Raw genomic sequence first — 14,385 nt, forward strand, 5'->3', positions numbered from 1 at the left:
AATGAAGGTAGAGAGACAGCACAAACTCTGAGAGCTAGAATGCCTCTGAGTTTTGTTTTGTTTTCTCTTAAAGTATCTTCTTGGCATCAGACTTCCATATGTAGTTTTCACTGCCTTTCCTTTCAAAAAATCAGCATGCTAAACTTTGGTTTATTATTACACCAAGGATATGCCTGAGCATTGTAGCCAACCTGCACGCTACAGAGTGTCCTGCTAGGGCTATAAGATGCTGCCACTAGAACTGCTGAATGTGCAGTTCTTTAGATTTTCACTTGATCCAGGTGTGAAAGCAGCAGCTAGCATGTGCTTCTCCCCCTCTTCTTTCCTTGTGTCAGAGATCTGCTGGGTAAAGAGATTGTGAGAGGACATGGTAAGGAGTGATTGAGGGAGTGGGGGTGTCAATAGTCTGGGAGACAGCGATGCTGGCAGCAGTGGCAAACAACTGCACTCCTTGCCGGCATCTGAGCTTGATTGCCTTCGGTTTGGGGCTGCAGGCAGCTTTGACTGCTCTGCTGCAAATTGAGGATCCAGGGGTTGTGTGGGTGGAGGGTGCAAAAGGGATGTTACTGTGCTCAGTAGGGAAACCATCAGGTCAAAAGAAGGGTATTTCCTTTTGCACATCTTAGATGAGGTTTGCTTGTGTTATATGTCCTGTCGTATTAAAATGCTGAGCTCTACTCAATTGCTGTATTATAGAATCATAGAATCACCAAAGTTGGAAGAGACCTCCAAGATCATCCAGTCCAACCATCCACGTACCACCAATATTTCCTGACTGAACCGTGTCCCTCAGTACATCATCTAACATTCAGATATTCTCAGCTTGATTCACTTACTGTGCACAGGAAGTGTCACTAAAAAGGCAGAGCTTTCCTGACCTAGCTTACATACTTCACAAAGAAAATGTTTAGTGGTGTCTTCTGTGAGCTTGACCAAAACAGGAGGGGCAGAAGGTAAGTCCAGACCTAGAGAAAACTGCCGACAGGTTTCAGCAATTTCAATTTATTTGTCTTCTGCTGGGATGTCTGGACCACTGATATAAATTGCTAATCAAATATTGGAGTGAATTTTCTCTTGCTGGTATGGCAAGTGCTACTCAACAAGAAAAAGTAATAGAGGGCAGAGTTTTCGAGCTGTCACTCTGAGTCAAGTGCTTGTTTGGTAGATAAATGGGTAGTGGAGAAAGCAAAGTCACTTTGAGAACTGTGTAAGCTTTCATCTGTGTGTGTGTGTGTGTTAACATGATAAAGTTAGATGCAGGTTGAAGATAGAGCCATTGACAGCAGGTCCAGAGATGTGGTGTTTTCTCTTTTTTAATTTTGACCTTCAGTTCACTCTGTGCAGAGAGCTGTCAACTGGAAGCATAGCAGAAGTGGTCAGGAAATGTTTAATTATCTTAAGTTGAGGTGGATTTTCATAGCACTGCTCCTGTCACAGTTCCTGAGCTTAACTGCAGCTCTGACCTGCACCTCTGGGGTGACCTTTCCTGTACCCTCTCTGTCACCTGCCTTGGAGCAGCACTGAGCACTTGGTGTTCTCTGAGCAGCCCTGGTTACTTATTTCCCAAGCAGCAGTTAGGTATGACACACGCACATCACTTTTGCCCTCAAGAAAAAAAGGTTATCAAGCTCTCATTACTTTTTCCTTTCTATTATTGTGGCAATTCTTTACTCCTTGTAACTGGATGACTTCTGAAGTGCTCACCTCTGGTAACCAGGGCTTACAACTTTACAAGGTATGAGAATCTGCAAGGTGAAGTTTCACCTATTGGATTTCAAATGTACAACGTTCTCTTCAATGTCCTCGTGGTCTTCCTGTATGTTTTTCTTGAATTCCACAGTCACAATCACAAGAGAGTGAACTCAGATTAGTGGAGCAATGGACAAAGCAGTTAGGTGTGGAAGAGTTTCCAGTGGGAAATCCTGCCTCCCTGATCTGCTGCAGTCTGAGGAAGGTGTCAGTGAGCACCTTGATTAAAACCAATCTACTTGACTGGGTTTTCAAAAAGCCTTTGACAGTACTGCACGCCAGAGAGTACTGAAGAAATATCAGGCTCAGAAATGAAGTGTACAAACTGAAGGGCATCTGGTGTTCTTCGCTGCAGGGGCTATTAAAAGGACCTTGTGTCCCCTGTGACTTCGTTAATGGAGTTGTGAATCAGGGATGGTACGAGGGGAATGTCCCTGTGGTTGTCCTGGTTCATACAGTTGTTCTGTATGACCTTTATAGGCCCGTTCCAACTTTAAGGATTCTGTGTTCAGTGTGTTTTCTCCTTAAAAACAGCAATTCTCTTTGTCATTGTTTTCTCATCATTTTTATTCACGAGCACTGAATATCTAATTTTAAAAAGCCATGTTTTGTGGCAGGATTGTCCCTGTTGCAACAGCCCGGGGAAGAGCTGCAGTGCTTTGTTTGAGCAGACCCAGCAGAGTAAGCTCTGCCCTTTGCCTCATTTTGGGATGCCAGTTGCTGGTGCAGCCTTTATGAACGATGGATTTCAGACTTCACGCTCTCAGCTGTGCCACTGGGCTGTACGTCATGGATGATCTCTCTCCTCCTGTCTGAAGCTATTTGTGCAAGAGGCAGAGATGATCCCTTTTGCTGTGCAGAGTTAACTTTAGCCTGCCTGCGCATGGTAGAATAATGCTAACTGGTGGGAAAGCCTTCAAAGCCAAAGCAGAACCCAGAGCCTAGAGACAGGAATAACTACAAAACATAAAAACCTTATCATCTGTATCTTCATCAGTTAGGGTAAGAATGGTTAAGTTGAGATTGGACTCGATGATCTTGAAGATCTTTTCCAACCTAAGAAATTCTATGATTCTGTGACCCCAATCTCTTCTCACTTTTAAGACAAAGTAATCTTTTCAGTTGTGCTGAGCTTGAATTTTTCTACCACGCATTGGTAGAATTGACTTGTAACTGCCATTCCCATCTGAGAAATAACATATAAAAAGAAATCAAGTTTATGATAAAGCACACCTGGGTTTCTATGCAAAACCATGGGAAAATGGAAGTGAGGTCTTCAGGACTGTCCTGGTTCTGAGCCAGTCCTTTCACTGAGTGCAAAATGCAATGATTGGCCAAAGCTATTGACTTGAAACCGGCAATAGAAGGGTTGGGTGCAGAAAAGTCCGGTTGCAGAACTTATTTTCTTGTCCCTCAAAATTGAAAAGAGAGGAAGGGATGGTGTAAAACACTTTTCCCTGTGGATTCTCAAGAATCCTCTTCCTCCTCTCAGAGGCTTATCCTCTGGTTCTGGGCTGTGATATCCTATGCCCAGTACTCAGCTCTGGGCTTCATCACTCTGTGAGATCCCATTTTTATTACACAACTTGCTGTAGTTCCAGTTAGTCACCCTGTGTTTCTATAATTGGCGTGAAAACCCTAATCACCCAATTAGGACGTGTAATGATATTGTAAAAATCCTATTAAACTGAGCAGAGGAATATTTTTAAAAGCTTTTAATAAGAATCTCTAGATGTGATAGTAAAAGAAGGAGGACAGATACATGAGGTTTATTACATGCCGATAACGTGGTGCTTTCTAAATTAAACTTGAAAGAACGATATCCACTTCACTAATGTAATTACAAAAAATTATCAGAATATAATGAATAAATTAAAAATGTTATTTATACAGTATGTTATCAGTCTAATTCTCAGGACAAGAATTTAGGCTCTCACTTTCATGTTCTTGTGACATTCAAAATACTTCTAGACCCTTTGTTAGTCTGTGTTGCAATCAGATTTAGATCTCTGGAGATAAGAGTCTCCTTGCTTCCATTTGAAAGAATGCATGAATTCACAATATGTTTGCAGTCACATATTCCTGGATTTGGCACCTACAGTTCTAAATTTGTCTCTTTTGGGGAATAAAATCAGAGTTTAAAAAGTACTGGGGAGGAGGGAGGAGCAAACAAATGACCGTATTTGACTCCTTTTTCTTGCCTATACAGCAAGGAAAGATGAAAATTAGTCACTTTGCATTGGGCATTCATTTTCAGCTGAATTTGTTCCTGACCTAGCCTACTGAGAAGCCGTCAAGTGTCAGAGCCTGGCCATGGTGCAAGGAGCAGGGTGTGCAGTTGCGGGTGGTGTAGGGGGTCTGAAACTGCCTGCCAGCAGCTGCAGGGAGGAGCTGTGGGGTGGAGCTACCCAAAGAAAAGCACTATGCTGCTTCCATTTTAGTTCATGTGAGAAGACTTTGTTTAAAATGAAACATTTTTCAACTTGAAAAAAAGTAGGAATACATAAATTTGTCAAATATACATTATTATATCAGTCGGAGAAGGTATTTAATACCCTGGGGCTGGGCACCAGCAGATCGGATCAGACGGCTCTGTGATGGATTTGGATCTTGGATGTGATGAAGTAATTCTACAATGTTGGTTTTAATCATTGCAGTGGTTATTACTTCTCTTAAATGAGCGTCACAAGGGAACTGCCGTTTGAAGGAGTTCAAAATTAGATTAGGATGTGAAGCAAAAAAGGAGCCATAAGTCCTATGTCTTTTATTACAAATTTCCTTCCCGGCATTATTTTTGGTACAGCCAATACGTTTTTAAAAGTTTCATTTTTCTTTGTATGCCCTATTTGCATCACATGATGAACTGCTACTGTAAAATACAGATACATGACCTCAGTCCAATTAAGACAAAAGTATACTTAATGAAGGACTCTACTGAAGCATCACAGAGCATACCTCAGGAGCTGGGACTCGCAATGAGACAGGAAGTACTGGCCATCTGTCTGATGTGTTCTGAACACGGAAAGCAAACCTTGTCAAGTTCTTGGAAGAGCCATGAAACACAACTGCTAGCTCACTTACCGTAGGAGCTGCTCAGGTGGGCAGAAGGATATGCAGGCTGAGCTGTTTGTCATTACTGAGACGATGTTCCCGTTGACACCAAACATAGGCCATGAATCACAGCATCTGAGTTTTGTGTCTGAAATGACAGATGATCTTTGACAGCTCTGCACTACTAGGTCACTGATTAGTGCTTCCAAGGCCAACCTCTAATCCTCAGTGTAAAAGTAGAAAACCATGGAACAGAACTGCACAACAGTGATTGTATTAATAAACAATAAAAAAAGCACATTTAGACACCATCTCCCCAAACTGGACTTGGTTAAATTTCCTTGGACTTGGACAAAATTTCCTTATAGAAGGAAGATGTCTCGTATCCAGAAGTGCAGAATCAGAGGAACACTTTTAGTATTGCAGGAGGTTTGTGAGGTTACTGGGGAAGGGTTCTCCTGGCTTGTAGCTGCACTTGGACACTACAGCACTGCTGTTTGGGAGTCCAAAAGGATCTGCAGCCAGGAGAGCCAGCATCAGGAGCACCGCTGTGCATTGACACCCTTATCCTGCAGGACGTACATAGTGGCCTAAGAGGCACAGATTCTACTGGGGACTCCCTTTTTTCCACTGATAAGAGAGAAACTGAAGACACGTTTTTGATCCCTGAAGGACTGTTTCTTTCACTTCCTAACCTGTTTTCTCCTGAACAACACCCAGTATGTATTCCCTTCTCTTCTGTGTGACGGTCATTTGTTTTCCTCTGGTGTTGCTATGGTACCTGTATGAGGACATGTGTTAATTCTGATTTATTGGCTTTCCATGTCCTTTCTCTCTCTAAATTGCGAGACAGAACATTAAGTTTCATAGAATATAATGTTCTTCCATGGCAAAGTAGCTATCTATGAACTGGAGAAGCCAGGTGAAAAGGTGGGTTTGAGGCAATATAGATTTTGTTCCATTTAATTCGGGTGGAGTAATGGGGGCTTAAGTTCACATCCGTTGGGATCCTTGAAGCACAAAATGCAATTACGAGAGCCTTGTTTTTTCAACTCAGGTAGAAGGAATTATCAGGGACTTTTCATAGGACTCTATAGCCCTCAGATATTTTTCTGAAAGTCATTTTTCTTAGCAGAGATTCTATCAAGCAAAGCTTTCACCAGAAAAAAAAAAAAATTATAGGGAACTTGTCTTGGGAATAACTCCCCAGGGACCTTTTTCCTTGGGTATGTGCATTTATTTATATGATGTATCTCTTTTTATAGATCCTAGAGATTTGACCATCCTGAATGATTGTGAGTGCAAGGGGATTTTCAGAAATATCATAAATACTTTGGCAAGTAGTGTGGGACTAGTTACTTTCTAAACACTTACCATACTAACTAAATCACCGTGAAAGCCCCATCCACTCTGTTACATTTTATAGATGTCTCCTTATATAGGAGAAACAAAATATGAAATCCGGAAAATTGCATACAAGTGAATGGAGCCCTGTACTTCTGTTTGGCAATTTTTTTCTTATATAAATGCAGTAATAAAGATGGGAATTAGTCCTGATTTTCCCATTTTTTTTGATCATACATAAAAATTTTAGGTACATAATGTAAAGCTCAAGATTAGATCATAGGATCCTTAGAGTTGGAAGGGACCTTTAAAGGTCATCTGATCCAACTCCTTTGCAACAAACAGGGACACTTACAGCTACATCAGGTGCTCAGAGCTCCAGCCAGCCTGACCTTGACTGTGCCTAAGGATGGGCCATCAATCAGCCCTCTGTGCAACCTGTGCCAATGCCTCACCACCATTACTGATGGCATGAAATGAATGTACACTAGGCTTGAAATTTGTTCTGAGATTTAATCTTTAAACCTCAGAAACATAAATAATGAAAAGTTATAAACTTTGAATAAAGTGAGATTGAATTGCAATGCTGCAGATGTTTTGGGATTGATCCATTACTGTTGCAAGCAGTAATAATCCATGTTTACATAGATCAACGACAGTAATGAATTTCCTCATCGAAGTCCTAAGACCTCCATATTAAATTCTGGAGTCACCATGTGTTCCTGCCAGCAGCTTTACAGGGATGACTCAGGCCTTCCTCTCCGTGCCAGACTGACCTCCTTCTGATTAGATTTCAGCCCTCTTCTCTGTCAGTTCCTCCTGCACATCCAGCTTAATGGTTTCAGGCTGCTACTTTTCCCTTGCTGGCCACAACCTGGCCCACCTTCTTCCAGTCTCCTGCCATGGAGAGCTGGTCAGCCCCTTGTGTTTGAGAGCATGCCCTCCACCCAACATCTCCCTGCAATATTCACTCTTCCTTTCCAACACCCACGTAGGGCTGCACATTTTAATATGCTCTCCCAAGAGTCAACAGTATCACAGTGAGTCCACCACAGCGCATAGTTGGTGAGCCAGTGCCCTGGCAGTGAGCAAAACGGACTCAGCAAAGACTAACCCAGAATGCAATGAACAGTGATACCATTAATTCTAACACAGATGCTCTCTGCTATGAATAGTTGCTTGCTGGTTTGTTTTTAAAGACACTTCATTAAAATAACTTGTGTTGTTCCCTGGCTTGTAGGTCAGCCAACATGAGTTTTCACAGCGCTGTACTGACAAGACTGTCATGAGTCTCATAATTAGTTGCTATGCCTGGAGTTTGTCATAACTTTAATAAAATAACTTGGGCCTTTCTCCCCCTAATTTTGCAGGAGGTCTCACCTTTTAGCACTTACTCAATGTTTTGTTTAAAAAAAATTGTAAAGTATTATTTTCACCAAGAGCCAGACTCTCTAAATATGGCAGCTCCTTCTTGTCCAGTGTGGCTTTTCCCCTTTCTCCACACAGCTAAAATCCACTTCACCTCACAGTCTGGCTGCCACCAGCTCCTACCATTCTGTTTTGACAAATGTTTTCTATACATTGCCCAAAGCCTGCTTTGTAGGCCACAGTTCCCACTTATCATCCTGTGTTTTTACTTCTCCCTTTGTTTTGTTCTGCTGCCTCTCTCTATTGCAGGGACTACATTAAATACCCACTCCTTTTCTTCCCTCCTAAAGATTTTAATAACTTACTTCCATGCACTTCTCTTTTCCTGCTATTGCATCAAATTCTACCTCTAAGTAGCATCACCAGCTCTTTTTTGGCTGAATTTTCCTTACGTCTTTACGCTTCTCATAACTCCTAGAAGTAAGTCCTGGAAGAGAGAGACACAGTGCCTGTCTTTAATCTTCCTCAAACCTCATTTTTTTTTACTGGGAAATATATTCCACAGTGGCCAATTTGCTGTGTCTTGTGCTTGTGACTCATGTTGTACCATTCTCCATCTATCACTGTAAATTTCATTTTTGCAACAGTCTCTGTATCTGCATGACCTGCATGGACTCACTTAGTCCATAAAGGTCCCTGAACAACAAGGGCCTGGAACTGCTGCTGCAGTACAAGGAAGGCCTGGACTGAGAGCTCTGAAGCACTTAATTTTGTACTCAATACTTAATGTTGTGCAGTGCTTCGTTACCACAGTGATGGGAACTAAATAAAACTAAATAAAAGATTCAGTTTCCAAAACCTTTTTCTGAGCGGAGTGGCATGTGGGCTGGACTGTTTTTCACTAGTTTAGGTGCTGATTTTGAGATGGACTGAAGTGTAAACAGCAAACCTGAGGAAAGAACAAAAGATGTTTGAACGCATGCCTGAAATCCATCTGCATTTTACTGCTAAGAAGGCAGATCTCCATTTTGACATAACAGCCTTTCAGGTACAACCCCTGCAAATTTTTTGTGTTATGTTGGGGAGAAGTTCTTCTCTCCATGGGAGTTAACTTTCCCGTTATGCTCTCTGCTACAGATTTGAGCAGCCTAAGAAGGCACAGAGAGCACTCAATATTCAGAACCCATCCAATATGCTATCTTGTCTAAATAATAAGAATTGCAAATGACCAAAATATATCAAAAATTGGAAAAAAATTGCAAAACGAAGCAAAAAAAAAAGTTGAAGATATCTTAGAAATGAAGTAGAGTTAATCTCTCAACCTTTTACAATATCAGCATACGTGTTTCTAATTTTATCTGTAACACTTACATATCCACACTCACAATTAGCTCGGCTTGTGTGCCTATATGTTTTCTAAAGCACCGATAACATATGAGAGGATCCTTGCCCATGAGAAATCTCCTCTGGCTGTATACTCTAAGCTCTGCATTTTTCCAGCCAGTCAATTGAGTTTTGTGTGCACGTGTGCAATCTCCAAGTTGTACGAACAGAGCTGTAGTTCTGGTATCAGAGGCTTTGCTGCGATGAAAAACAGTGGTGTTCCTGTAAACACCCTTCATCCAATATTTACGACAAAATGACGTGATTCATGCATGCTGTTTGAGAGCATCTAAGTGGATAGTGCTCAGTGCTCCTGCTGTTTCATTTTGCATCACCGTCATTATGAGGGTATCTGTTGAACACTTTGATGGCTTCAAAGCTTCAGGATCTGATATCACAGTGGCTGAGGCCATTATATTTGGAACATCATTTTCTCTCTTATGAGATCTTTACCAAGATGGCACAAGAAAATGGGCTCATTAAAAGTTTTTCCACTTATTTCACAGGAACAACACTGGGCATTACTGCTGTGTTGCTAGGTAGCCAGGCGATCTTAAACTGGAAGGCAGCTCAGCACATGAATGCTTGCAAACCCAACGTATGCATGCTTGTTTGGCAGAATCCCTGAGATCACAGTTTATCCAGCAGCACTCACCGTAGAAGCTTAACATTTATAACTGGTACTTACATTACTTTATTGTTTGAAGCAAGTCGTTTTCTGATGTGTAGTCTGTGACATTTCTCTCTCCACTCTTCGTTCCTGTTGTGATCTCCCTCCATCTGTGTATACTGACACTATCTGAGATGGAATTAATTTTCTTCCCAGTTATCCTGTGTGGTGCAGTAGTTTAGACCTGTGGCCAAAACAACCACAATAGCACCAGCTCAAACCAGTGTTACAGCTATTGCTGAGCAGGGACTGCACAGTGATCTTCTCTGGTTGTCAGTGCCTTGGCCCAGTGAATGGACTGGGGGTGGGCAGAAGGCTGAGAGTTAGACAAACTAACCAAGGAGTTAATCCGTCACATCACAACTGGCAATAAAACAGGGAGGAACAGGGTTTGGGGTAGGTTAGCCACCTTTTGACTGAGAGTTGGCAGAGCATTGATCTATCTGTGGGAGGTGGTGAGCAATTGCCTCTGCATCATTCTTCCTTCCTTTCTCCCTTCCTTTCTTTCTCTCTTTCTTTCTCTCTTTCTCCCTTTCTCTTTTCTTTCTTTCTTTCTTTCTCTCTCTCATTATTTCTCTCCACCTCTCCTTTGCTTACTAAAGTATTTTGTCTCCATTGTGTTTTCTTGCTTCTGCCCTTACTTTTCTCCACCCACTGGGGGTGATGAGATGGTGTGTGAGCAGCTGTGTGGTGCTTATCTACCCACTGAGATTAACCCACAACACTGTGTGATGAAAGTACACTCGCTTATGCCAGGAGGGAGCTGCCTAAAACTGTAAGAACTGTATCTACATAGGAATGTCAGAGCTGAGATGCCATGTTACACCAAGAGTCATTCCACCTCTAATGTGAGTGTAAGGGCAGAACAAAGTAGAAAGCGACTCCACACAGCATTACGTGAAACAAATTGACCACTAGGGGGTACTGGAGAGGTAAACTGGTGGCTCGGGGGTCACCCCCAGCCAACGGCCCGTCACCGGTCCAAGGGAAAACAAACTTTCCACTGCGCCTTTGGAGCTACGTGAGCCATAACTCATCATCTCCTAACCTGGGGAGCAGGGACTGACAACAGCCATCAGGCTTGAGATGTAACATCTGAGCCTGCGTGCCCTCCATTTATCATCTGGGATGCTCCGAATACAAACAGGGTATGTTTCCACAGGTTCAGAAAAGCTGTGATTTAATAACAGCCACCAAAAGGCAATACATGATATGTTAGCTACAAGAGGGTTTTTGGGGAACAACTTATGATGTGGATATAGATTACACAGGTACTGTTCTTCTGTTATCGCTGAAGTTTAATTTTTGTCACTAACGCGTTTTGCTAGCAGAGCTTAAAGGTCACATCCCTGAGGATACGGCACCATTTGTGTGAGCAGAGCTTGGCATTCTCTTCTGATATCAGCCATCGTGGGCTGGGTATTGCTAGAGGACAAGTGAAAGTGAGATTGCAGGGGTGGGGGGGACCAAGGGCTGTTTTGTGGCCTTACATCCATCTTCATCACAGGAGGGTCACTGAGGAATTGCTGTGTTAGCAAGTAACACAGCTCTGAGCCTACAGTCCCACCCACTGCATCAGGGAGAGCTTCTCAAGGTGAGCAGGCTGGCAAATGGAAGCTGCCTTTGGCCAAGGAGGTTTGTGGAGACCTGCTTCCTCTGGCAGCCACCTCCTGATGAGGCTGTGTCCTCCCTGGAGGAGTCACACTCAGCAGTCCTGCTCTCTCCTCTCGCTTCTTCCCAGCAGAGCCCCGCTGCCCACTGTGGGCAGTGAGCTCAAGATGAGGGCCGGCTTCCCAGCATGGCACACTGTGCACCCAAAGCCCCGAATTTTTCACTGCCCCTTCCATGAACACCCACTGCCTGTTCACGGTTTCTGGGTTATGATTTTTCAGGTTTTTGAAATTTCACCCTCTGTCCCAACACGAGTTCAAATAGAGCAGGAATGTAACTTAAGCACGCTGCCTTTTAGTGTACCTATAGAAAAATGCCGGGGTTTGGGTGTGGGGAAAGCTGAGAGAGGTCAGACCATGCAATGACTTTGTGAATCCAAACAGCCAATGTCTGAGAGCTGGCAGATGCACAGTGCTGCATTACCCTGTGAGCCACCACCTGCACCATGCGCTGCAGATTTGTTTTTTGGCATCTCATCTTACTTGCAACTAATGAACTGGATGACTGTGGCCGCCCTATCTATCTCCAGAAAGGAGATTTCTGCCATTCCACATGCTCCGGGCCCATTACCGTGCCCTTTATAGTTTTAAACAATATGTTAGTTTACACAATAATAAACAAACTGCCTACCCTGCTGCCTCCTCTCCTCCAGAAACAACAAACCCAACCCACACCTCAGTGCAGAATGTTCAGACGATGAGGCTCACTGCCCTGACTGATGCATGGAGCAAATACTTCCTGTTGCCCAACCTGCAATTGATAGCTTGGCAAATATTTTCATTGGACTTGATAATCCTTACATTTTCAGCCTGATTCCACTCATCTCGATGGCAGTGACAGAGGTCAAGGCTCACGGTGAATCCTTAGTAAAGACAGCAAGGAGAGGCGGGAGTCATGAAGTAAGAGCAAGCGGGCTTTTATCTAGGGTGTATCTTTGGGGAGTTGATGTGAAAAAGGATGCTTTAAATAAAGTGCCTGGCTTTTTATAATGCAGCTGTCCCATTAAATGCAAATGGGCTTTAACTCCATGCAATGCTTGTGGAAGGAGGTGACCAACAGCAATGTGCTTTAGCATTTTGTTCATGTGCATTTTCTTATGCCACACATTGCAAGACTTCAACAAAAAAAAAACAGAGGTGAAAACCTGCCCCTACAAGGAAGCAAAATGTCATCAGTATAATAGCTGCTATCTCTGTGGTTTGCTAATTACGCCTTTCTGCCTTGCTGGTTTCCTGAGATGGGTGGTGGAAATACAGAAGAAGAAAAATAACCACCAACTTCTGAACTTGATCAAAGCTACAAAAGTGATTTCACATGCTTGAATCCAATGAATTTTCAGCATGAGTGCCCTTGGAAACAGAGAAGGTTTGGGTGGGAGAAAGAACAAAAAGGGGCTCCAACACACATTTCTGTCAAGTGGAAACCACAGAGGGAAGAATAACAGAGCTGCAGTGCACAGCGTGAAGGTTTCTGCACAGCTTCAAGCTCATCCTCTCTCTGGTTGTGCACATCTGTGCAATGTCTCTGTGGACTGAGATTGTACCATTTTCAGCAGACAAGGACCGGGTTTCTCTGGCTGGCACCACACTGATGTCTAATTTAGACAAAATTTTCCTTGATTTAAAAGAGCTTGACATGCACTCGTAGATTACTCCCAAGCAGCTGTAAAACCAGACACTTGTCAGGAATTCTGAGTGCTGCAGAGTCACAGAAAGCAGAGTGCACTGGCAGAGGCTTGACTCCATGAGTTATAGCTTACCTAGAAGCAGGAGGAAAAATGGGAATGTTGTTCCAAATTCACTAGGTGCTAGAAGCATTGGCTCATATTGGTAAGACAGCATCTGTCAGCTAAGCCTGGTTAATTACAAGTTCCTCAGAAACTCTATCCCTAATTGCCCAAAGACAGCCACAGTCTGAATTAGGGCAGTGCTCATGCAAGTCTCTGCTGGGCAGCACGGCCCCCAGTGTGAGCTGTATGCACAGGGAGTGGAAGAGCTTGAATGCTCAGTGTTTGTTTCTGGACCAGAATATGTGTTTTGTGCTGGTGGCATTTTCCTCTTCACCCAGAGGAGTACTCACAAATACTAGCAACAGATGTAAACAGAGATCAAACTCTTTGACTGTTATTAAGGACTTAAATGTCATCTTTCACACAGACTGAATAAAACATCCTGAAGTGCTTGTGTCCTCCGAGTCCCTTGTCTGTTTCTTCTTAATTTTTTACACTTATATTCCTGTATTCCTCTCTTCAGTGTTTCAATTCCCACTGCCTCCATTTTTTTCCATAATACAACATACCGAACATGAAATCAGCATTTTAGCTCCTGTTTCAAAGATGCTAAGAGGGTTGGTAGGACTCACACCTCTGAAAGTCTTTCTGCCAAGCTGTAGATTCAGGGTTTGTGCGCAGGCCGTCCTACAACCTTGTGCATGGCTCTATGGCAGGACACTTTGCCATGACCTGGCACATCACAAGAACACACACACAGCAGATAGCAGTGTTCCTTCTAGGAAGGCCTCACGTTGTCCCCACATTTGCCATCCCTCTGACAGACAGGTCCGATCCCAAATTGTTCACAATTGCAGATGGCTCAGATCCAGCCCACATAAATGCCTGTCTAGACAAATGTGCTTTTAAAATTGAGTTAGCCACTCTGAGCTGGGGCACAAATTAATCCTGTAAATTGTGTTAACTGGCCTCACTATACCCAAGTTCATTTTAACCGGATAACATGCATTAAAACACCATTTGAAACACGTAAACCTCAGTTTTAAAGCATGTTTGTTCTCAAAAAGTACATGCTTTCTATTTTAGACCAGACACGGACATCCATCCTGACGGATTAAACTGATTTATTTTCCAGTAACGTTGGTTCAATTGAGTTAACGAGATCAAAAGCTCTAAGTGCTCATTAACCCATAGACTAACACATCTGAGGGTGCGTTACCTGGCTGTGTTTAGGGCTGGGTGGGCACCACAGACCAGGTGCCCTTCTCCCACAGCCACTCGAGCATCAGCCCAAAGCCAGGAGGTCCGCCAGGAGAGTCGCCTCCTCGCACCGCCAACACAAAGCCCTCGCACCTCCCTTTAAGGGCCCCGTCCGGGAGAGCAGCCTCCGGGCAGAGCGGGGAGGATGGCTCCGTCTGAG

At 43.3% G+C, this 14,385-nt stretch overlaps 1 protein-coding gene across 1 annotated transcript in view; it reads left to right on the forward strand.

Moving 5' to 3' along the window:
• The first annotated feature begins 12,063 nt into the window (after positions 1–12,063).
• Positions 12,064–14,385, forward strand: part of LOC100550801 (GTP-binding protein 10-like) — an 8,850-nt gene continuing 6,528 nt past the window's right edge. The window contains exon 1 of the mRNA XM_031554033.1: positions 12,064–12,135. Coding sequence (XP_031409893.1) covers positions 12,064–12,135 — 72 coding nt within the window. The remainder of the gene's footprint in view (positions 12,136–14,385) is intronic.

The sequence above is a fragment of the Meleagris gallopavo genome, chromosome 6 (genome assembly GCF_000146605.3).
Source record: "Meleagris gallopavo isolate NT-WF06-2002-E0010 breed Aviagen turkey brand Nicholas breeding stock chromosome 6, Turkey_5.1, whole genome shotgun sequence".
NCBI lineage: Eukaryota > Metazoa > Chordata > Aves > Galliformes > Phasianidae > Meleagris > Meleagris gallopavo.